At 42.9% G+C, this 23,823-nt stretch overlaps 1 protein-coding gene across 5 annotated transcripts in view; it reads right to left on the bottom strand.

The window, feature by feature from the left end:
• Positions 1-311: 311 nt before the first annotated feature.
• The window catches only part of acsm3 (acyl-CoA synthetase medium chain family member 3), a 33,185-nt gene continuing 9,673 nt past the window's right edge, over positions 312-23,823 (bottom strand). For 2 of the 5 annotated variants that reach the window (XM_065013680.1, XM_065013679.1), the window contains exons 12-13: positions 18,906-19,266; positions 312-1,066 (exon numbers count right to left, since the gene is read on the bottom strand). In XM_065013680.1, the coding sequence (XP_064869752.1) occupies positions 989-1,066; positions 18,906-19,266 (439 nt within the window). In that variant the 3' untranslated portion in view covers positions 312-988. Of the gene's footprint in view, positions 1,067-18,905; positions 19,267-23,183; positions 23,580-23,684; positions 23,805-23,823 lie in introns of those variants that run through there. The other 3 variants (XM_029654617.2, XM_029654614.2, XM_029654616.2) reach the window with 2 other exon arrangements.

The following is a 23,823-nucleotide window of genomic DNA, read 5'->3' as shown; positions in this document are numbered from 1 at the left end:
CCTGATTTATTTAAGAACCTGATGGATTAAACAACCTGATGGAGATAAGAACCTGATGGCGTTAAGAACCTGATGGAGTAAAGAACCTGATTTATTTAATAACCTGATGGATTAAATAACCGGATGGAGATAAGAACCTGATGGCGTTAAGAACCTGATGGAGTAAAGAACCTGATTTATTTAAGAACCTGATGGAGATAATAACCTGATGGAGTAAAGAACCCGATGGAGTAAACAACCTGAAGGTGTAAACAACCTGGTGGCGTTAAGAACCAGATAGAGTAAACAACCTGATGGAGTAAACAACCTGATGGTGTTAAGAACCTGATATTCTTTTATTGTAATATACTGTACATCGTTTAATATTTAACAGTTTTTTGTTTCTTAAACAGATTTACAAAATGAACGTAAACACCGGCACAATTACTTTCTCAAAATAGTTACCTAATTGAATAAAAATGTATGAATATATGTTTTTGTTTCTGTTCATAAAATACTTGCAGAGATCGAAGGAACACCTTACTTTCTGGACTAAGTGCAGTTTGAGCATAAATTTCACAAAAAGTCGTCTCCTTGTCATTTCAATAGATCCAACAGTATATACAGAAAATGATCAAACACAAATCATTCCATCTCAACAGGTACACATACATATACATACATATACATACAGTACACACAAACACACATTACAGAGCAGCCATGTTGTCTTGGAGTGCCTAATACTGCAAAAGAAGCTTGACTTCAAACTAGCGTGTTACATGCATATATACGATTTTCATAGCAATAGAACAGGATTGTAAAATGATTTCGTGACATCTGGTTTGTCATTCACTATACTGTTAAGCTGTACAGGGTTTTCCTTTCTGGTTACATTAAGCTGTACATTCCCTGCATAGATTTTGTTGTAGTGTGGAATGGACAGAGAACATTCCCCTCATTGGTTCTTTGGTCTCCCGGTAACCAGTAGAATAGTTTGGAAAGTCTGTCATATGTTGAAGATCCTAGATCTGCTTTGAAACACTGCAGAGGGGTTGGGAGAGAGCTTGGTCCTCACCAACTGCTCCTGCAATAACACAAACATGACATGGATTACTGAAAGATAACCACAGTCAATACAGGTCTTGTGCTGGTCAAATAGGAGATAACCTACAGTATATGAGAGGTGACTTGTTTGGTTGTGCTGTCATAGTGCATCAGACCTGCTGTCACTGAACTAGTAGACAGAATTCATCACTGAACTAGTAGACAGAATTCACCACTGCTGTCAGTGAACTAGTAGACAGAATTCACCACTGCTGTCAGTGAACTAGTAGACAGAATTCATCACTGAACTAGTAGACAGAATTCACCACTGCTGTCAGTGAACTAGTAGACAGAATTCACCACTGAACTAGTAGACAGAATTCATCACTGAACTAGTAGACAGAATTCATCACTGAACTAGTAGACAGAATTCATCACTGCTGTTAGTAAACTAGTAGACAGAATTCACCACTGCTGTCAGTGAACTAGTAGACAGAATTCACCACTGCTGTCAGTGAACTAGTAGACAGAATTCATCACTGAACTAGTAGACAGAATTCACCACTGAACTAGTAGACAGAATTCATCACTGCTGTCAGTGAACTAGTAGACAGAATTCACCACTGAACTAGTAGACAGAATTCACCACTGAACTAGAGGACAGAATTCACCACTGAACTAGTAGACAGAATTCACCACTGAACTAGTAGACATAATTCACCACTGAACTAGTAGACAGAATTCATCACTGCTGTCAGTGAACTAGTAGACAGAATTCATCACTGAACTAGTAGACAGAATTCATCACTGCTGTCAGTGAACTAGTAGACAGAATTCATCACTGAACTAGTAGACAGAATTCACCACTGCTGTCAGTGAACTAGTAGACAGAATTCATCACTGAACTAGTAGACAGAATTCACCACTGCTGTCAGTGAACTAGTAGACAGAATTCACCACTGAACTAGTAGACAGAATTCATCACTGAACTAGTAGACAGAATTCATCACTGAACTAGTAGACAGAATTCATCACTGCTGTTAGTAAACTAGTAGACAGAATTCACCACTGCTGTCAGTGAACTAGTAGACAGAATTCACCACTGCTGTCAGTGAACTAGTAGACAGAATTCATCACTGAACTAGTAGACAGAATTCACCACTGCTGTCAGTGAACTAGTAGACAGAATTCACCACTGAACTAGTAGACAGAATTCATCACTGAACTAGTAGACAGAATTCATCACTGAACTAGTAGACAGAATTCATCACTGCTGTTAGTAAACTAGTAGACAGAATTCACCACTGCTGTCAGTGAACTAGTAGACAGAATTCACCACTGCTGTCAGTGAACTAGTAGACAGAATTCATCACTGAACTAGTAGACAGAATTCACCACTGAACTAGTAGACAGAATTCATCACTGCTGTCAGTGAACTAGTAGACAGAATTCACCACTGAACTAGTAGACAGAATTCACCACTGAACTAGAGGACAGAATTCACCACTGAACTAGAGGACAGAATTCACCACTGAACTAGTAGACAGAATTCACCACTGAACTAGTAGACATAATTCACCACTGAACTAGTAGACAGAATTCATCACTGCTGTCAGTGAACTAGTAGACAGAATTCATCACTGAACTAGTAGACAGAATTCATCACTGCTGTCAGTGAACTAGTAGACAGAATTCATCACTGAACTAGTAGACAGAATTCATCACTGCTGTCAGTGAACTAGTTGACAGAATTCATCACTGAACTAGTAGACATAATTCATCACTGAACTAGTAGACAGAATTCATCACTGCTGTCAGTGAACTAGTAGACAGAATTCACCACTGAACTAGTAGACAGAATTCATCACTGAACTAGTAGACAGAATTCATCACTGAACTAGTAGACAGAATTCATCACTGCTGTTCGTGAACTAGTAGACAGAATTCACCACTGAACTAGTAGACAGAATTCACCACTGAACTAGTAGACAGAATTCACCACTGAACTAGTAGACAGAATTCATCACTGCTGTCAGTGAACTAGTAGACATAATTCACCACTGAACTAGTAGACAGAATTCACCACTGCTGTTAGTGGACTAGTAGACAGAATTCACCACTGAACTAATAGACAGAATTCATCACTGCTGTCAGTGAACTAGTAGACAGAATTCATCACTGAACTAGTAGACAGAATTCATCACTGCTGTCAGTGAACTAGTAGACAGAATTCACCACTGCTGTCAGTGGACTAGTAGACAGAATTCACCACTGAACTAGTAGACAGAATTCACCACTGAACTAGTAGACAGAATTCACCACTGCTGTTAGTGGACTAGTAGACAGAATTCACCACTGAACTAGTAGACAGAATTCACCACTGCTGTCAGTGAACTAGTAGACAGAATTCACCACTGAACTAGTAGACAGAATTCATCACTGAACTAGTAGACAGAATTCATCACTGCTGTCAGTGAACTAGTAGACATAATTCACCACTGAACTAGTAGACATAATTCACCACTGAACTAGTAGACAGAATTCACCACTGCTGTCAGTGAACTAGTAGACAGAATTCACCACTGAACTAGTAGACAGAATTCATCACTGCTGTCAGTGAACTAGTAGACAGAATTCACCACTGACCTAGTAGACAGAATTCATGACTGAACTAGTAGACAGAATTCATTACTGAACTAGTAGACAGAATTCACCACTGCTGTTAGTGGACTAGTAGACAGAATTCACCACTGCTGTCAGTGAACTAGTAGACATAATTCATCACTGCTGTCAGTGAACTAGTACACAGAATTCATCACTGCTGTTAGTGGACTAGTAGTCAGAATTCATCACCGAACTAGTAGACAGAATTCACCACTGCTGTTAGTGGACTAGTAGACAGAATTCACCACTGCTGTCAGTGAACTAGTAGACAGAATTCATCACTGAACTAGTAGACAGAATTCATCACTGAACTAGTAGACAGAATTCATCACTGCTGTTCGTGAACTAGTAGACAGAATTCAGCACTGAACTAGTAGACAGAATTCACCACTGAACTAGTAGACAGAATTCACCACTGCTGTCAGTGAACTAGTAGACAGAATTCATCACTGAAATAGTAGACAGAATTCATCACTGCTGTCAGTGAACTAGTAGACAGAATTCACCACTGAACTAGTAGACAGAATTCACCAGTGAACTAGTAGACAGAATTCACCACTGAACTAGTAGACAGAATTCATCACTGAACTAGTAGACAGAATTCATCACTGCTGTCACTGAACTAGTAGACAGAATTCACCACTGAACTAGTAGACATAATTCACCACTGAACTAGTAGACAGAATTCACCACTGCTGTCAGTGAACTAGTAGACAGAATTCACCACTGCTGTTAGTGGACTAGTAGACAGAATTCATCACTGAACTAGTAGACAGAATTCATCACTGCTGTCAGTGAACTAGTAGACAGAATTCACCACTGAACTAGTAGACAGAATTCATTACTGAACTAGTAGACAGATTTCATCACTGAACTAGTAGACAGAATTCATCACTGCTGTTAGTGGACTAGTAGACAGAATTCATCACTGCTGTCAGTGAACTAGTAGACAGAATTCACCACTGAACTAGTAGACAGAATTCATCACTGAACTAGTAGACAGAATTCACCACTGAACTAGTAGACAGAATTCATCACTGCTGTCAGTGAACTAGTAGACAGAATTCATCACTGCTGTCAGTGAACTAGTAGACAGAATTCACCACTGCTGTCAGTGAACTAGTAGACAGAATTCATCACTGAACTAGTAGACAGAATTCACCACTGCTGTCAGTGAACTAGTAGACAGAATTCATCACTGCTGTCAGTGAACTAGTAGACAGAATTCACCACTGCTGTCAGTGAACTAGTAGACAGAATTCATCACTGCTGTCACTGAACTAGTAGACAGAATTCATCACTGCTGTCAGTGAACTAGTAGACAGAATTCACCACTGAACTAGTAGACAGAATTCACCACTGAACTAGTAGACAGAATTCATCACTGCTGTCAGTGAACTAGTAGACAGAATTCATCACTGAACTAGTAGACAGAATTCATCACTGCTGTCAGTGAACTAGTAGACAGAATTCACCACTGAACTAGTAGACAGAATTCATCACTGAACTAGTAGTCAGAATTCATCACTGCTGTCAGTGAACTAGTAGACAGAATTCACCACTGAACTAGTAGACAGAATTCATCACTGAACTAGTAGACAGAATTCATCACTGCTGTCAGTGAACTAGTAGACAGAATTCATCACTGAACTAGTAGACATAATTCATCACTGCTGTCACTGAACTAGTAGACAGAATTCACCACTGAACTAGTAGACAGAATTCATGACTGAACTAGTAGACAGAATTCATCACTGCTGTTAGTGGACTAGTAGACAGAATTAATCACTGAACTAGTAGACAGAATTCACCACTGAACTAGTAGACAGAATTCACCACTGAACTAGTAGACAGAATTCACCACTGAACTAGTAGACATAATTCACCACTGAACTAGTAGACAGAATTCATTACTGAACTAGTAGACAGAATTCATCACTGAACTAGTAGACAGAATTCATCACTGCTGTCAGTGAACTAGTAGACAGAATTCATCACTGAACTAGTAGACAGAATTCATTACTGAACTAGTAGACAGAATTCACCACTGAACTAGTAGACAGAATTCATCACTGCTGTCAGTGAACTAGTAGACAGAATTCATCACTGAACTAGTAGACAGAATTCATCACTGAACTAGTAGACAGAATTCATCACTGCTGTCAGTGAACTAGTAGACAGAATTCACCACTGAACTAGTAGACAGAATTCATCACTGCTGTCAGTGAACTAGTAGACAGAATTCATCACTGCTGTCAGTGAACTAGTAGACAGAATTCACCACTGCTGTCAGTGAACTAGTAGACAGAATTCATCACTGAACTAGTAGACAGAATTCACCACTGCTGTCAGTGAACTAGTAGACATAATTCACCACTGAACTAGTAGACAGAATTCATCACCGAACTAGTAGACAGAATTCATCACTGCTGTCAGTGAACTAGTAGACAGAATTCACCACTGAACTAGTAGACATAATTCACCACTGAACTAGTAGACAGAATTCACCACTGCTGTCAGTGAACTAGTAGACAGAATTCACCACTGAACTAGTAGACAGAATTCATCACTGCTGTCAGTGAACTAGTAGACAGAATTCACCACTGACCTAGTAGACAGAATTCATTACTGAACTAGTAGACAGAATTCATCACTGAACTAGTAGACAGAATTCACCACTGCTGTCAGTGAACTAGTAGACAGAATTCATTACTGAACTAGTAGACAGAATTCACCACTGAACTAGTAGACAGAATTCACCACTGCTGTCAGTGAACTAGTAGACAGAATTCATCACTGCTGTCAGTGAACTAGTAGACAGAATTCACCACTGCTGTCAGTGAACTAGTAGACAGAATTCATCACTGCTGTCACTGAACTAGTAGACAGAATTCATCACTGCTGTCAGTGAACTAGTAGACAGAATTCACCACTGAACTAGTAGACAGAATTCACCACTGAACTAGTAGACATAATTCACCACTGAACTAGTAGACAGAATTCATCACTGCTGTCAGTGAACTAGTAGACAGAATTCATCACTGAACTAGTAGACAGAATTCATCACTGCTGTCAGTGAACTAGTAGACAGAATTCACCACTGAACTAGTAGACAGAATTCATCACTGAACTAGTAGTCAGAATTCATCACTGCTGTCAGTGAACTAGTAGACAGAATTCACCACTGAACTAGTAGACAGAATTCATCACTGAACTAGTAGACAGAATTCATCACTGCTGTCAGTGAACTAGTAGACAGAATTCATCACTGAACTAATAGACATAATTCATCACTGCTGTCACTGAACTAGTAGACAGAATTCACCACTGAACTAGTAGACTGAATTCATCACTGAACTAGTAGACAGAATTCATCACTGCTGTTAGTGGACTAGTAGACAGAATTCATCACTGAACTAGTAGACAGAATTCACCACTGAACTAGTAGACATAATTCACCACTGAACTAGTAGACATAATTCACCACTGAACTAGTAGACAGAATTCATTACTGAACTAGTAGACAGAATTCATTACTGAACTAGTAGACAGAATTCATTACTGAACTAGTAGACAGAATTCATCACTGAACTAGTAGACAGAATTCATTACTGAACTAGTAGACAGAATTCACCACTGCTGTTAGTGGACTAGTAGACAGAATTCACCACTGCTGTCAGTGAACTAGTAGACAGAATTCATCACTGCTGTCAGTGAACTAGTACACAGAATTCATCACTGCTGTTAGTGGACTAGTAGTCAGAATTCATCACCGAACTAGTAGACAGAATTCACCACTGCTGTTAGTGGACTAGTAGACAGAATTCACCACTGCTGTCAGTGAACTAGTAGACAGAATTCATCACTGAACTAGTAGACAGAATTCATCACTGAACTAGTAGACAGAATTCATCACTGCTGTTCGTGAACTAGTAGACAGAATTCAGCACTGAACTAGTAGACAGAATTCACCACTGAACTAGTAGACAGAATTCACCACTGCTGTCAGTGAACTAGTAGACAGAATTCATCACTGAAATAGTAGACAGAATTCATCACTGCTGTCAGTGAACTAGTAGACAGAATTCACCACTGAACTAGTAGACAGAATTCACCAGTGAACTAGTAGACAGAATTCACCACTGAACTAGTAGACAGAATTCACCAGTGAACTAGTAGACAGAATTCACCACTGCTGTCAGTGAACTAGTAGACAGAATTCATCACTGAACTAATAGACATAATTCATCACTGCTGTCACTGAACTAGTAGACAGAATTCACCACTGAACTAGTAGACTGAATTCATCACTGAACTAGTAGACAGAATTCATCACTGCTGTTAGTGGACTAGTAGACAGAATTCATCACTGAACTAGTAGACAGAATTCACCACTGAACTAGTAGACATAATTCACCACTGAACTAGTAGACATAATTCACCACTGAACTAGTAGACAGAATTCATTACTGAACTAGTAGACAGAATTCATTACTGAACTAGTAGACAGAATTCATTACTGAACTAGTAGACAGAATTCATCACTGAACTAGTAGACAGAATTCATTACTGAACTAGTAGACAGAATTCACCACTGCTGTTAGTGGACTAGTAGACAGAATTCACCACTGCTGTCAGTGAACTAGTAGACAGAATTCATCACTGCTGTCAGTGAACTAGTACACAGAATTCATCACTGCTGTTAGTGGACTAGTAGTCAGAATTCATCACCGAACTAGTAGACAGAATTCACCACTGCTGTTAGTGGACTAGTAGACAGAATTCACCACTGCTGTCAGTGAACTAGTAGACAGAATTCATCACTGAACTAGTAGACAGAATTCATCACTGAACTAGTAGACAGAATTCATCACTGCTGTTCGTGAACTAGTAGACATAATTCAGCACTGAACTAGTAGACAGAATTCACCACTGAACTAGTAGACAGAATTCACCACTGCTGTCAGTGAACTAGTAGACAGAATTCATCACTGAAATAGTAGACAGAATTCATCACTGCTGTCAGTGAACTAGTAGACAGAATTCACCACTGAACTAGTAGACAGAATTCACCAGTGAACTAGTAGACAGAATTCACCACTGAACTAGTAGACAGAATTCACCAGTGAACTAGTAGACAGAATTCACCACTGAACTAGTAGACAGAATTCACCACTGCTGTCAGTGAACTAGTAGACAGAATTCATCACTGAACTAGTAGACATAATTCATCACTGCTGTCACTGAACTAGTAGACAGAATTCACCACTGAACTAGTAGACATAATTCACCACTGAACTAGTAGACAGAATTCACCACTGCTGTCAGTGAACTAGTAGACAGAATTCACCACTGCTGTTAGTGGACTAGTAGACAGAATTCATCACTGAACTAGTAGACAGAATTCATCACTGCTGTCAGTGAACTAGTAGACAGAATTCACCACTGAACTAGTAGACAGAATTCATCACTGCTGTTAGTGGACTAGTAGACAGAATTCATCACTGCTGTCAGTGAACTAGTAGACAGAATTCATCACTGAACTAGTAGACAGAATTCATCACTGAACTAGTAGACAGAATTCATCACTGCTGTCAGTGAACTAGTAGACAGAATTCACCACTGAACTAGTAGACAGAATTCATCACTGAACTAGTAGACAGAATTCATCACTGAACTAGTAGACAGAATTCATCACTGCTGTTCGTGAACTAGTAGACAGAATTCACCACTGAACTAGTAGACAGAATTCATCACTGCTGTCAGTGAACTAGTAGACATAATTCACCACTGAACTAGTAGACAGAATTCACCACTGAACTAGTAGACAGAATTCACCACTGCTGTTAGTGGACTAGTAGACAGAATTCACCACTGAACTAGTAGACAGAATTCACCACTGCTGTTAGTGGACTAGTAGACAGAATTCACCACTGAACTAGTAGACAGAATTCATCACTGCTGTCAGTGAACTAGTAGACAGAATTCACCACGGAACTAGTAGACAGATTTCATTACTGAACTAGTAGACAGAATTCATCACTGAACTAGTAGACAGAATTCACCACTGCTGTCAGTGAACTAGTAGACAGAATTCATCACTGCTGTCAGTGAACTAGTAGACAGAATTCACCACTGCTGTCAGTGAACTAGTAGACAGAATTCATCACTGCTGTCAGTGAACTAGTAGACAGAATTCATCACTGAACTAGTAGACAGAATAAATTACTGAACTAGTAGACAGAATTCACCACTGCTGTTAGTGGACTAGTAGACAGAATTCACCACTGCTGTCAGTGAACTAGTAGACAGAATTCATCACTGCTGTCAGTGAACTAGTACACAGAATTCATCACTGCTCTTAGTGGACTAGTAGTCAGAATTCATCACTGAACTAGTAGACAGAATTCACCACTGCTGTTAGTGGACTAGTAGACAGAATTCACCACTGCTGTCAGTGAACTAGTAGACAGAATTCATCACTGAACTAGTAGACAGAATTCATCACTGAACTAGTAGACAGAATTCATCACTGCTGTTCGTGAACTAGTAGACAGAATTCAGCACTGAACTAGTAGACAGAATTCACCACTGAACTAGTAGACAGAATTCACCACTGAACTAGTAGACAGAATTCACCACTGCTGTCAGTGAACTAGTAGACAGAATTCATCACTGCTGTTAGTGGACTAGTAGTCAGAATTCACCAGTGAACTAGTAGACAGAATTCACCAGTGAACTAGAAGACAGAATTCATCACTGCAAAAGGCTGCTGATGCCAGACTTTCTGAAATAACATCCAGCCGGAACCTATTTGGCCTACATTAATGGAATTTCACTCGACCCTGAAAGGAAGTTTGCATGCTGCATCTATCAAGTAACATCCCACTGGGAATACACTGGTGTTTCCTCGTCCTTCAATGAAATTACGTTGAACCAAAGTGCAATAGACATTGAATTGACGTCTGTGCCCAGTGGGATGTTCTAGATATGAATCTGCCTTTTCCAATGCAGTTGATTAGTAGTGATACAATGGAAGGTGTACTTGGCAGAGTTTGACTAGTAGTGATACAATGGAAGGTGTACTTGGCAGAGTTTGACTAGTAGTGATACAATGGAAGGTGTACTTGGCAGAGTTTGTCTTGAGATCAAAGCATACTTTTCTGAGTTGTAGGTCTGTAGTCTCAGCAACAGTCTCTTGGGCCAATAAAGAAAATGTAATGTGACTATTTTCTGGATGAGAGGCTGTGTCTGTACATGAAATCTGTCAAACTGCGGCTTCAAAAATATATATTTTTTGTGTGCGTGCTTCAGAGTCTGTTTGCCTGTGTGTTTATATGTCTCTGTGGGGGTGTCCACCCCCCCCCCTCCCTCCCTTCTCCAACACACATTGTCTTCGACTCGGTACAGCAGCCAGGTCTGCGTCTCCTAAATGACATTCACACTGAAAAGTCTGCAACACACTGCATCGCTTCACACTTTAACTAAATGGCAAATCATCCATTATTTCTCTCTCTCTTGCTCTCTTTTTATCCCTCCCTCCCTCCCTCCCTCCCTTGATAGAACCCTGAGGGTTCGGCTCAGGACCGTGCCTGTAGTCAGACGCATTGTGAGAAAAGGGAGAAGTTCACATTTAACGGAACAGTAAGAGGGAAGGAGGCAGGAGAGAGCCAATAAACAGAGGAAATCGAGAGAGGGAGGGTGAGAGGAGAGTGGGTGAGAGAGCAAAGGGGTGCAAAGGAGTGTGATTAGCATAATGCTTTGTTTTATCCTCTTGTTATGCACTTTAACCCATTGTAAACCACACCCCCATTCCTGCCCTGTACATCTGGTTTTATACAAAAACTCTCTTTTTATATCACATTGAAAAGCTGAAGCCATGTCCTCCAGTGGTGCTAAAAAACATTTCTGGAAGGTTCTTAAAATGTCTGTTGGGAGAAAACACTGTCAGTAGACACATTAATGGAACTACAGAATGGTATGCCTAAATGTTTACCAGAGAGGGAGGACTCTGAAAGCTTGCATGTGTTTCAGAACTAAATGGCTTGTAGACTGCTAGGCATCTTTTCTTAGCTGTATGGGTATTGCTAATTTAAAATATATACAGTACCGGTCAAAAGTTTGGACACACCTACTCGTTCAAGGGTTTGGACACACCTACTCATTCAAGGGTTTGGACACACCTACTCATTCAAGGGTTTGGACACACCTACTCATTCAAAAGTTTGGACACACCTACTCGTTCAAGGGTTTGGACACACCTACTCATTCAAGGGTTTGGACACACCTACTCATTCAAAAGTTTGGACACACCTACTCATTCAAAAGTTTGGACACACCTACTCATTCAAGGGTTTGGACACACCTACTCATTCAAGGGTTTGGACACACCTACTCATTCAAAAGTTTGGACACGCCTACTCATTCAAGGGTTTGGACACACCTACTCATTCAAGGGTTTGGACACACCTACTCATTCAAAAGTTTGGACACACCTACTCATTCAAGAATTTGGACACTCCTACTCATTCAAGGGTTTGGACACACCTACTCATTCAAGGGTTTTTCTCTACTTGTACTAATTTCAACATTGTATAATATTAGTGAAGTCATCAAAACTATGAAATAACACATGGAATCATGTAGTAAACAAAAAAGTGTTAAACAAATATTTTAGATTCTTCAAAGTAGCCACCCTTTGCCTTGATGACAGCTTTGCATACTCTTGGCATTCTCTCAACCAGCTTCATGAGGTAGTCACCTGGAATGCATTTCAATTAACCGGTGTGCCTTCTTAAAAAAAAAATCCCTTCTTAATGCGTTTGAACCAATCAGTTGTGTTGTGACAAGGTAGAGGTAGTATACAGAAGATAGCCCTATTTGGTAAAAGACCAAGTCCATATTATGGCAACAACAGCTCAAATAAGCAAAGAGAAACGACAGTCCATCATTACTTTAAGACATTAAGACATGAAGGTCAGTCAATGCAGAACATTTCAAGAACTTTTAAAGTTTCTTCAAGTGCATTCGCACAAACCACCAAGCGCTATGATGACACTGGCTCTCATGAGGAATGCCACAGAAAAGAGTTACCTCAGCTGCAGAGGATAAGTTCATTAGAGTTACCTCAGCTGCAGAGGATAAGTTCATTAGAGTTACCTCAGCTGCAGAGGATAAGTTCATTAGAGTTACCTCAGCTGCAGAGGATAAGTTCATTAGAGTTACCTCAGCTGCAGAGGATAGGTTCATTAGAGTTACCAGCCTCAGATTGCAGCCCAAATAAATGCTTCACAGATTTCAAGTAACAGACACATCTCAACATCAACGGTTCAGAGGAGAATCAGGCCTTCATGGTCAAATTGCTGCAAAGAAACCACTACTAAAGGACACCAATAAAAAGAAGAGACTTGATTGGGCCAAGAAACATGAGCAATGAACATTAGACTTGTGGAAATCTGTCCTTTGGTCTGATGAGTCCAAATTTGAGATTTTTGGTTTCACCTGCCGTGTCTTTGTGAAACGCCGAGTAGGTGAACATATGATCTCCGCATGTGTGGTTCCCACCATGAAGCATGGAAGAGGAGGTGTGATGGTGCTTTCCTGGTGACTCTATCAGTAATTTATTTAGAATTCAAGGCACACTTAACCAGCATGGCTACCACAGCATTCTACAGCAATACGCCATCCCATCTGATTTGTGCTTAGTGGGACTATCATTTGTTTTTCAACAGGACAATGACCCGACACACCTCCAAGCAGTGTAAGGGCTATTTGACCAAGAAGTAGAGTGATGTAGTGCCGCATCAGATGACCTGGCTTCCACAATCACCCCACCTCAACCCAATTGAGATGGTTTGGGATGAGTTGGACTGCAGAGTGAAGGAAAAGCACCAAACAAGTGCGCAGCATATGTGGGAACTCCTTCAAGACCATTGGAAAAATCATTCCTCATGAAGCTGAGAATGCCAAGAAGAATCTCAAATATAAAATATATTTGGATTTGTTTAACATTTTTTTGGTTACTACATGATTCCATATGTGTTATTTCATAGTTTGTCTTCACTATTATTCTACAATGTAAAAATAAAGAAAAACCCTTCAATGAGTAGGTGTTATATATACTACAGTTCAAAAGTTTGGGGTCACTTAGAAATGTCCTAGTTTTCCATGAAAACATACATTCATTTTTTAAATTTAACTAGGCAAGTCAGTTAAGAACAAATTCGTATTTACAATGATGGCCTACCAGGGAACAGTGGGTTAACTACCTTGTTCAGGCAGAACAACAGAGTTTTACCTTGTCAGCTCGGGATTCGATACAGCAACCTTTCGGTTACTGGTCCAACGCTCTTAACACTAGCCTACCTGCCGCCCTCATGAGTTGCAAAATCAATAGGAAATATAGTCAAGATGTTGACAAGGTTAAAAATAATGATTTTTTATTTAAATAATAATTGTCCTTAAAACTTTGCTTTCATCAAAGAATCCTCCATTTGCAGCAATTACAGCCTTGCAGACCTTTGGCATCTAGTTGTCAATTTGTTGAGGTAATCTGAAGAGATTTCACCCCATGCTTCCTGAAGCACCTCCCACAAGTTGGATTGGCTTGATGGGCACTTCTTACGTACCATACGGTCAAGCTGCTCCCACAACAGCTCAATAGGGTTGAGATCTGGTGACTGCTGGCCACTCCATTATAGACAGAATACCAGCTGACTGCTTCTTCCCTAAATAGTTCTTGCATAGTTTGGAGCTGTGCTTTGGGTCATTGTCCTGTTGTAGGAGGAAATTGGCTCCATTTAAGCACCGTCCACAGGGTAGGGTATGGCATGGAGCTGCAAAATGGAGTGATAGCCTTCCTTCTTCAAGATCCCTTTTACACTGTACAAATCTCCCACTTTACCACCACCAAAGAACCCCCAGACCAACACATTGCCTCCACCATGCTTGACAGATGGTTCACTCCTCCAGCATCTTTTCATTTTAAATCTTTTAATTAATGATCCGAACAACTCAAACTTAGATTTGTCTGTCCATAACACTTTTTTTCCAATCTTCCTCTGTCCAGTGTCTGTGTTCTTTTGCCCATCTTAATATTTTCTTTTTATTGGCCAGTCTGAGATGTGGATTTTTCTTTGCAACTCTGCCTAGAAGGCCAGCATCCTGGAGTCGCCTCTTCACTGTTGACGTTGAGACGGGTGTTTTGCGGGTACTATTTAATGAAGCTGCCAGTTGAGGACTTGTGACAAGTCTGTTTCTCAAACTAGACACTCTAATGTACTTGTCCTCTTGCTCAGTTGTGCACCGGGGCCTCCCACTCCTCTTTCTATTCTGGTTAGAGCCAGTCTGTTCTGTGAAGGGAGTAGTACACAGCGTTGTACGAGATCTTCAGTTTCTTGGCAATTTCTCGTATGGAATAGCCTTTATTTCTCAGAACAAGAATAGAATGATGAGTTTCAGAAGAAAGTTCTTTGTTTCTGGCCATTTTGAGCCTATAATCGAATCCACAAATAATGATGCTCCAGATACTCAACTAGTCTAAAGAAGGCCAGTTTTATTGCTTCTTTAATCAGACCAACAGTTTTCAGCTGTGCTAACATAATTGCAAAAGGTTTTTCTAATGATCAATTAGCTTTTTAAAATTATAAACTTGGATTAGCTAACACAACGTGCCATTGGAACACAGGAGTGATGGTTGCTTATAATGGGCCTCTACGCCCATATGTAGATATTCCATTTTAAAAAATCTGCCGTTTCCAGCTACAATAGTTATTTACAACATTAACAATGTCTACTCTGTATTTCTGATCAATTTGATGTTATTTCAATGGACAAAAAATGTGCTTTTCTTTCAAAAACAAGGACCCCAAACTTTTAAACCGTAGTGTATATCACTCTCTCCCTCTCCATAACTAAGTTTCTGATTTTGTTTATTCAAAAGCATAACAAGGACTTCAGTATTAATATCCGTGATGGATGGGTGAATGCTATGAAAACGGATCAAGTGGATGTGTGCGTGCCTGGGGGCTTGGTCAGAGAGCTCAGTGGGTGGGGGGGGCAAAAATGACTTGGCAGTGTGTGGAGGCTTGGACTGTATTGTTTAATATCGATCCCCTGGGTTTTGCTTTGTGTTGGCAGATTGCTCAGAAAAGGATAAAAACAATAGAGCACTAGGTTGTTGTCAGTAGGTAGAGCTGGCGGTACACTGAGGCTTGGTTGATGGGTGAGGGCTTGGTTGATGGGGCTTGGTTGATGGGTGAGGGCTTGGTTGATGAGTAAGGGCTTGGTTGATGGGTGAGGGCTTGGTTGATGGGTGAGGGGCTGTACAGAGAGAGGGTTCAATATGATGACCTCTCTCTTTAGCCTGTAGTTTGTATCTAATGTCTACTTTTCAGGAGTTAAATCCTTTGCACCCAATTTGTTTTGGAAACAGATCTGTAGAGGTGTACATTTCCCTGCATGCACCCTGACCACACACATACACCCATCTCACCCTGACCACACACATCTCACCCTGACCACACACATACACCCATCTCACCCTGACCACACACATACACCCATCTCACCCTGACCACACACATCTCACCCTGACCACACACATACACCCATCTCACCCTGACTACACCCATCTCACCCTGACTACACACATCTCACCCTGACCACACACATACACCCATCTCACCCTGACTACACACATCTCACCCTGACCACACACATACACCCATCTCACCCTGACCACACACATCTCACCCTGATCACACACATACACCCATCTCACCCTGACCACACCCATCTCACCCTGACCACACCCATCTCACCCTGACCACACACATACACCCATCTCACCCTGACTACACACATCTCACCCTGACCACACACATACACCCATCTCACCCTGACTACACACATCTCACCCTGACCACACACATACACCCATCTCACCCTGACCACACACATACACCCATCTCACCCTGACCACACACATACACCCATCTCACCCTGACCACACACATACACACATCTCACCCTGACCACACACATACACCCATCTCACCCTGACTACACCCATCTCACCCTGACCACAAACATACACCCATCTCACCCTGACTACACACATCTCACCCTGACCACCCACATACACACATCTCACACTGAACACACGCATTCACGCTGAACACACACATACACCCATCTCATGCTGAACACACACATCTCACACTGATTTCTGGGCCATGGTAATTAATAGACTATGACCTACAGATGACATGTCTCATATTATTAAACCCTGTGGCCTGTCAAACACTGTCATACTGGCATTCTACAACATTTGGCTAAGACCGGCTATGCACTGGCCTTCTATATCTGATTTGGAGGCTAATACATGTTCTCCCATGTGACTAGCCAAAAAGTTTAATAAGTTTAATCGTGGCTTTTTGGGGAAGCTATAGTGGAGCATGTTTTTGCTTTTAGAAAATGTTATCTTCCCAAAGAACATCCAAAGAAAGTTTGAATTGACCGGAAAGTATCTTCTTCCCTCTTATTTTCTTTCTCTCTGCTCCTGAAAAGAGATGTACCAGCACACCTACAGCACTAACACTCAGCTACGCTGGAATATTTATAAAACAAGGTTCAAAAACAGACTTTCCTCCACAGTGCTTGCTTTCAAAGTTTCACTTTTTTGTGTGTTTCAACTTACTATTAATTTTAAAACTGAAAAATTCCTAGCAAGCAGTGTGCAGGAGTGTCTTCTTTCTTTAATCTATGCCAATCTCTCTGGCATAGATGACAGTGAGTGAAAGCAGAAAGCCGAGTCTGCTCAGCCCGTTCTCTCCCACTCACCACTGGCAGATGGCACAGAGAAGCGGGGCAGGTGGGATGGCATTAAACCCCAGGAGATTCGCTAAAGAGTTCCACTCCCTGTCACACAACGTCTGCCTTGAACTAACCCAGGGAGAGAACAGGGGGCGGGCTGGGATCAAAACAGGAAAGATATACAGTACTTCTCTCTCTCTCTCACCCCTCCGCTCTCACCTCGCCCCTCTCTCTCTCACCTCGCCCCTCCTCTCTCTCTCTCTCTCTCTCACCTCGCCTCTCTCTCTCACCCCTCCTCTCTCACCTCGCCCCTCTCTCTCTCACCTCGCCCCTCTCTCTCTCACCTCGCCCCCCCTCTCTCTCTCTCTCTCTCTCTCTCTCACCTCGCCCCCCTCTCTCTCTCTCTCTCTCCCTCTCTCACCCCTCTCTCTCTCTCTCTCTCTCTCTCTCTCTCTCACCCCTCCTCTCTCTCACCCCTCCTCTCTCTCACCCCTCCTCTCTCTCTCACCTCGCTCTCTCTCTCTCTCTCTCTCACCTCACCTCTCTCTCTCTCTCTCTCAAATCTCTCTCTCTCTCACCTCGCCCCTCCTCTCTCTCTCCCTCTCTCTCTCTCTCACCTCGCCTCTCTCTCTCACCCCTCCTCTCTCTCTCTCTCTCTCTCTCTCTCTCACATCGCCTCTCTCGCTCACCCCTCCTCTCTCTCTCACCCCTCCTCTCTCTCTCTCTCACCTCGCCTCTCTCTCTCACCCCTCCTCTCTCTCTCTCTCACATCGCCTCTCTCGCTCACCCCTCCTCTCTCTCACCCCTCCTCTCTCTCTCTCTCACCTCGCCTCTCTCTCTCACCTCGCCTCTCTCTCTCTCCACCTGAACCCACAAGGACACAAAACCTCTGTGATTTGAGTCTCCAAATCCTAATTGTCCAAATATCTGAATATTATTGACTATCTTTTCTCTGTATGTAATGCCTGCTTCTCTCTAACCAGGTCAACGTCATAGGCCTGGCAGTTTGTGTTATAATCTGAAACAGCTGGGACACATTGAGCAGCTTTAGGACAGAACAGGATCACAGTATCACCTCTTAGAGATGCCTCAGCACCACGGGGAACACCTGAGACCAGGCTGGAACAATGGCTATGTCCCTAACCATACCCTTACCCTATGTTCCCCACACAGTGTCTTTGTGTCACTACAGTGTCTATTCTATGTCTTTCACCTGACTTTGCCTTTGAAATAGTACTACCTAAAGAACAGGGCATCATCACAGATGTGTACAATGACTTCTAGAACAAGATGCTGCCACTAAGACTTTGCTCATCTCAAGGATTCAGACCATTTTGAATAACATTGGAAAAAGATGGATTTATGCCCTGAACACTGTGAAACTCTGTCCTCTGTCTCACCTCTCCCATGGTTCCTATACTGAGGTTGGGTCTCTCTGGCAGGCTGCTCTGCTGGAGGCTGGTGCTGATGGTAGGGGTGGTTGTGGTGGAGGAAGGCTGGAGTAGGGTTACAGGGGCCTTGGGGACAGTGGAGATGGAGGTGGTGGTCGGCAGCCCAGCGGTGGAGGTGGTGGTATTATGGTCCCTCTGGTGAAGCTCTGTGTGTCTGAAAGCCTCCCTGGCTCCGCTGTAAGCGGCCTGGTAGCTGGTCTCATTGGGGAGGTGAGAGACCCCCGACGGGGGGCTGGCGTACGGGGCAGGGGGGCGTTGTTTCCTAGTGGTCTTGGCCGGTCTTGCCCCTGTCCAAGGCCGGTACTCCTGTCTACAAGGAGGAGAGGGAAGTGTAAGGGAGCGTTCCCATGGTCTGAAAATAATTCTTATTTTACAAACACTGCAAAAGTTTTGTCCATTGGCTTTATGCTCTCTATACTGTCTCCTATTTTACATAGAACATTGTGCAAATTCCATATTGTTGTGTAAATCAGACTAACCAAAGCATAAACAAGCTAATCAGGCTCATCATTGATTAAGGGTAATGATGTCCATTGGGATTCGAGCAGAGCAATACAGGGGCCTGGGTGGGTTCTGGTAATGACGCATGAGATTTCAGCTCAGTGCTTCTGGGAAATGAGAATGGGGCGGGGCATGCTGTCATCATAAAGAAACACCATTGGATGTTGAGGATTATCAAACTGCAGAAACGCTTTAATTTGGTCTCTAATCATGCACTCTAATCAAGGGGATATCAAATGTGTGTGAGTTTATTAATAATTGGAAGCGTTTTGCTGTGTTTCTATTTTAGTAGCTGCCTACTGTTCAGATTAAAACTATTGGTTATTTCTGTAGCTTGACACTTAATGCATCTCATGTATTTTGCATGAATGCACACACACACGCACACACACACACTGAACTGCTGAACTGCAAGACCTAGCCTGGTGGCAATTTCCGTTCAAAAGGTATTGCATAATTATACACACTGCAGATTACATTTGTGCCAATAGCCCACTGTACATGAATAACAATTATTTAACGAATTTTAGAAAACAATAACTTGAAGCATACTAATGAAATCGTTAGGTTTAGAGCGCAGTTATTTATGGCTTTTGAGAGAGTGGACAGCTCCAGGTGTTGAAATGAAAGAAACAGAATGGGTCTGAATGGACAGCGTCAGACTGATGGAGCCTACCTGTAAGAGCTTTGAGCTGTTCCGGTCCCCTGCTCCCCCCACCTCATGCCCAGCTCCTCTCTCTCCCCCGTCTCCCCTCTCGTCTGGCTCGCATTGGGGTAACTGTTTACTGGGCTATCCGAACCAACGGTGCCCCCTTTTCCACAATTGCTAATCCAGGGGAAATTGTCCTTCTTCGGAATAGGCCAGGGTTTGTAATCCTGTTTGTACTGGGTGACACTCGAGAACGGCACGCCGGGTCGGTGGTAGTCCTCCCGGGGTTTGAAGTTTGCTTCCCTCCGGCCTCTCAATGATCTCCGGGTGCCCGGGGCATCTCCCGGTGTTTGGGGGGATCCGTGGTGGTCCGGACTAGAATAGTTGTGCGTTAGAACCCGGTCCGTCGGTACCTGCCTGGTGACGGATCGCACCTCTTGGTCGGCGATGTCTGAGTAATTCTGGATGGTCAGTGGCAATGAAAGATCGGATTTATCAAACTGGTTCCAAAACCGAGCCAGACAGCACACTCTGCTTATGCACGGCCAAGCCATGGCGATTTGGTTCAAGTAAAAAAGTAATAGACTAATCAAAGAAAATGAGAAAAAATTAAATAAGGAACAAACACAACACATCCAATGTTAGCTACATTCAGAAGTACCGCCTTGTGTGTGCCCGTTCCTGGAAACCTGCGCGAGGGTGCTGTCCTCCATGCCACCACTCTGGAATGCCAGGATGGAACAGAGCAGCAAGTGCGCTGTCGACAAGCTGTCATCATAGACTAGACGTAACATAGTAAACGTAAATCCAAGACACAAAAATTAGTATGATGTTATGTTTGGTATCGTTACATTAGACAGCTAGCAGCCGTTACATATTCTCGGTGTAACAGTTGGGATAATGGGATCATTCGGAAAACAACGCATTTCTCATCCTTAGATTGACATACATTTTCTAAGCCATATCCCACACCAACTCCAAGGTGTCTTAATCAACACAGGAAGCCTGCCTACCTAGAAAAGCTTGAGAGAAAAACTGTGCTATTGCTATTCAGGTTAAGTGTTTTCATTACAGGCCCAGCAGGAATCTGTATTCTCTCTCATTCCAAACCTGTAGTCTACATAAGGGCTCCATCATGCACGGCACAACACATGATTACTAATCAAACTCATGGAGGCTGTGGCTTTCTGAACATACACCTGAAACTGACATTAGGCTGGAGGCTATATGGTGTCAACTTGAAGTATAGACGTAATTCACATCACAGCTCTGACAAGGCTTCTTTAACCAGGCTGTGTCACATCCGGCCGTGATTGGGAGTCCCATAGGGCGGCGCACCATTGGCCCAGCATCGTCCGGGTTAGGCCGTCATTGTAAAGAAGAATTTGTTCTTAACTGACTTGCCTAGTTAAATAAAGGTTAAGTAATTGCAGTCAGCTTGTCCCGTGTGAAAAGCTCCCCGTGTGGTGGAGCCCTGATTCGTCTGCGTTGGGTCCTCTCTGCTGCACACTGCTATGTACTGGGACTCTGTATGTATAGCATCGTATGGTCCCTGCCAAGAGGACTGGGATTTATGGCACAGGAGGTTACTGGTTCAAGCTTAACTTTCCAAGTCCCTCTACAGTCTGATATGCTTTTCTCCAAACCCAAAGACCCTCCAGGATGACGGTGGACCTGGGCAGTGAGGGATCGTTGGTGAGGGGTCAGAGGATGAAGGTGGACCTGGACAGTGAGGGGTCAGAGGATGAAGGTGGACCTGGGCAGTGAGGGATCAGAGGATGAAGGTGGACCTGGACAGTGAGGGGTCAGAGGATGACGGTGGACCTGGGCAGTGAGGGATCGTTGGTGAGGGGTCAGAGGATGAAGGTGGACCTGGACAGTGAGGGGTCAGAGGATGACGGTGGACCTGGGCAGTGAGGGATCGTTGGTGAGAGGTCAGAGGATGAAGGTGGACCTGGACAGTGAGGGGTCAGAGGATGACGGTGGACCTGGGCAGTGAGGGATCGTTGGTGAGAGGTCAGAGGATGAAGGTGGACCTGGACAGTGAGGGGTCAGAGGATGACGGTGGACCTGGGCAGTGAGGGATCAGAGGATGACGGTGGACCTGGACAGTGAGGGGTCAGAGGATGACGGTGGACCTGGGCAGTTAGGGATCGTTGGTGAGGGGTCAGAGGATGAAGGTGGACCTGGACAGTGAGGGGTCAGAGGATGAAGGTGGACCTGGGCAGTGAGGGATCAGAGGATGAAGGTGGACCTGGACAGTGAGGGGTCAGAGGATGACGGTGGACCTGGGCAGTGAGGGATCGTTGGTGAGGGGTCAGAGGATGAAGGTGGACCTGGACAGTGAGGGGTCAGAGGATGACGGTGGACCTGGGCAGTGAGGGGTCAGAGGATGACGGTGGACCTGGGCAGTGAGGGGTCAGAGGATGACGGTGGACCTGGGCAGTGAGGGATCATTGGTGAGGGGTCAGAAGATTCGGGAAGGCCATATCTGCAGACCCACGTCGTATAAAGCCAGTTGATCAAGGTACAGGCCACTCACACACTGGGAAACACAGTTTGAATCACGGATTGCCACTAAATCAATGGCCCGGTCCCTGAGAAGGATGTACTGATTGAGATAAGATAGGAAATCTTGCTTTCACTTAGCTAATGACCTGCAGATTAGAAACTAGACAAGAGAGAAAAGACATGTACATTGCATTAAAATATTCACAGGGCCAGTCTCTCTTTTCTGTAGGGGGACTCAGGTTGGCCTCTGGTGGGTCGTACCATGCTGTTAGGGGTGGTGTCCTGGGGCGTGGGCTGTGGTATGCTCCAGTACCCAGGGGTCTACCTGGACTGCACACTGTAATCAACACCAACAAGTGTGTGAAGCAGAACATGCAGTGAACTAGAATCTTCAGTAGAAGACCTCCGAGGATCATGGGATAATCAAAACAGGTTTGTACAGAAATAGATGTTGATTTTCTCAATATTATCACTTTGCTTTGGGCCTTAATTTGTCTAGTAAATCACTGCTGCTGTTCACGGAATAACACGTACACACACACACACACACACCACACACACCGCTGTAATATACTGAATCAAAAGTTTATTCTTCAAGTTTCTTTCATTCATACCAGTGTGAAGTAGCTATTCATGCAATGATGGAGACAAATAGAAAATGACATGTGCCATTCATTTCACACATGTTTTGATTCATTTGAACATTTTAAATTTAGTCATTTACCAGTCGCTCTTATCCAGAGCAACTTACAGTTAGTGCATTCATCTTAAGATAGCTAGGTGGGACAACCACATATCACCGTCACAGTAAGGACATTTTTCTACATTCTCTTCAGTGTTCCAATAAGAAGGTAAACAGATGATCCTCCACCCATTCAGGATCTTCCCCATTCTTTGTTCCTGAGCTCCACTCTCCTGATTTTACCACTAACTGTCTTTGGTAGCTGTTCCACAAACTCTACCTGTGAAGACGAGAAAAGTCGAATTACCTTATTTTTTGCCTTCTAATAGATATTGATCAAGCTTTTTTTCAGCAATAAATAGCTTTACAAAACAATAACAATGACCTTGCGTGGATACTTGTACGGTGCAGTAACTTTCTTCACATACGTCTGTAATTCTTTCTTAAGTTGATCTTGGTCTTGAGATTTGTACTCTGCTGTTAGAACAACAAATGCCTTCACAACCTGGGAAGATGGAGGGCAT

The sequence above is a fragment of the Oncorhynchus nerka genome, linkage group LG9b (genome assembly GCF_034236695.1).
Source record: "Oncorhynchus nerka isolate Pitt River linkage group LG9b, Oner_Uvic_2.0, whole genome shotgun sequence".
Classification (NCBI taxonomy): Eukaryota; Metazoa; Chordata; class Actinopteri; order Salmoniformes; family Salmonidae; genus Oncorhynchus; species Oncorhynchus nerka.
This window is presented reverse-complemented; position numbering and strand designations above follow the sequence as displayed.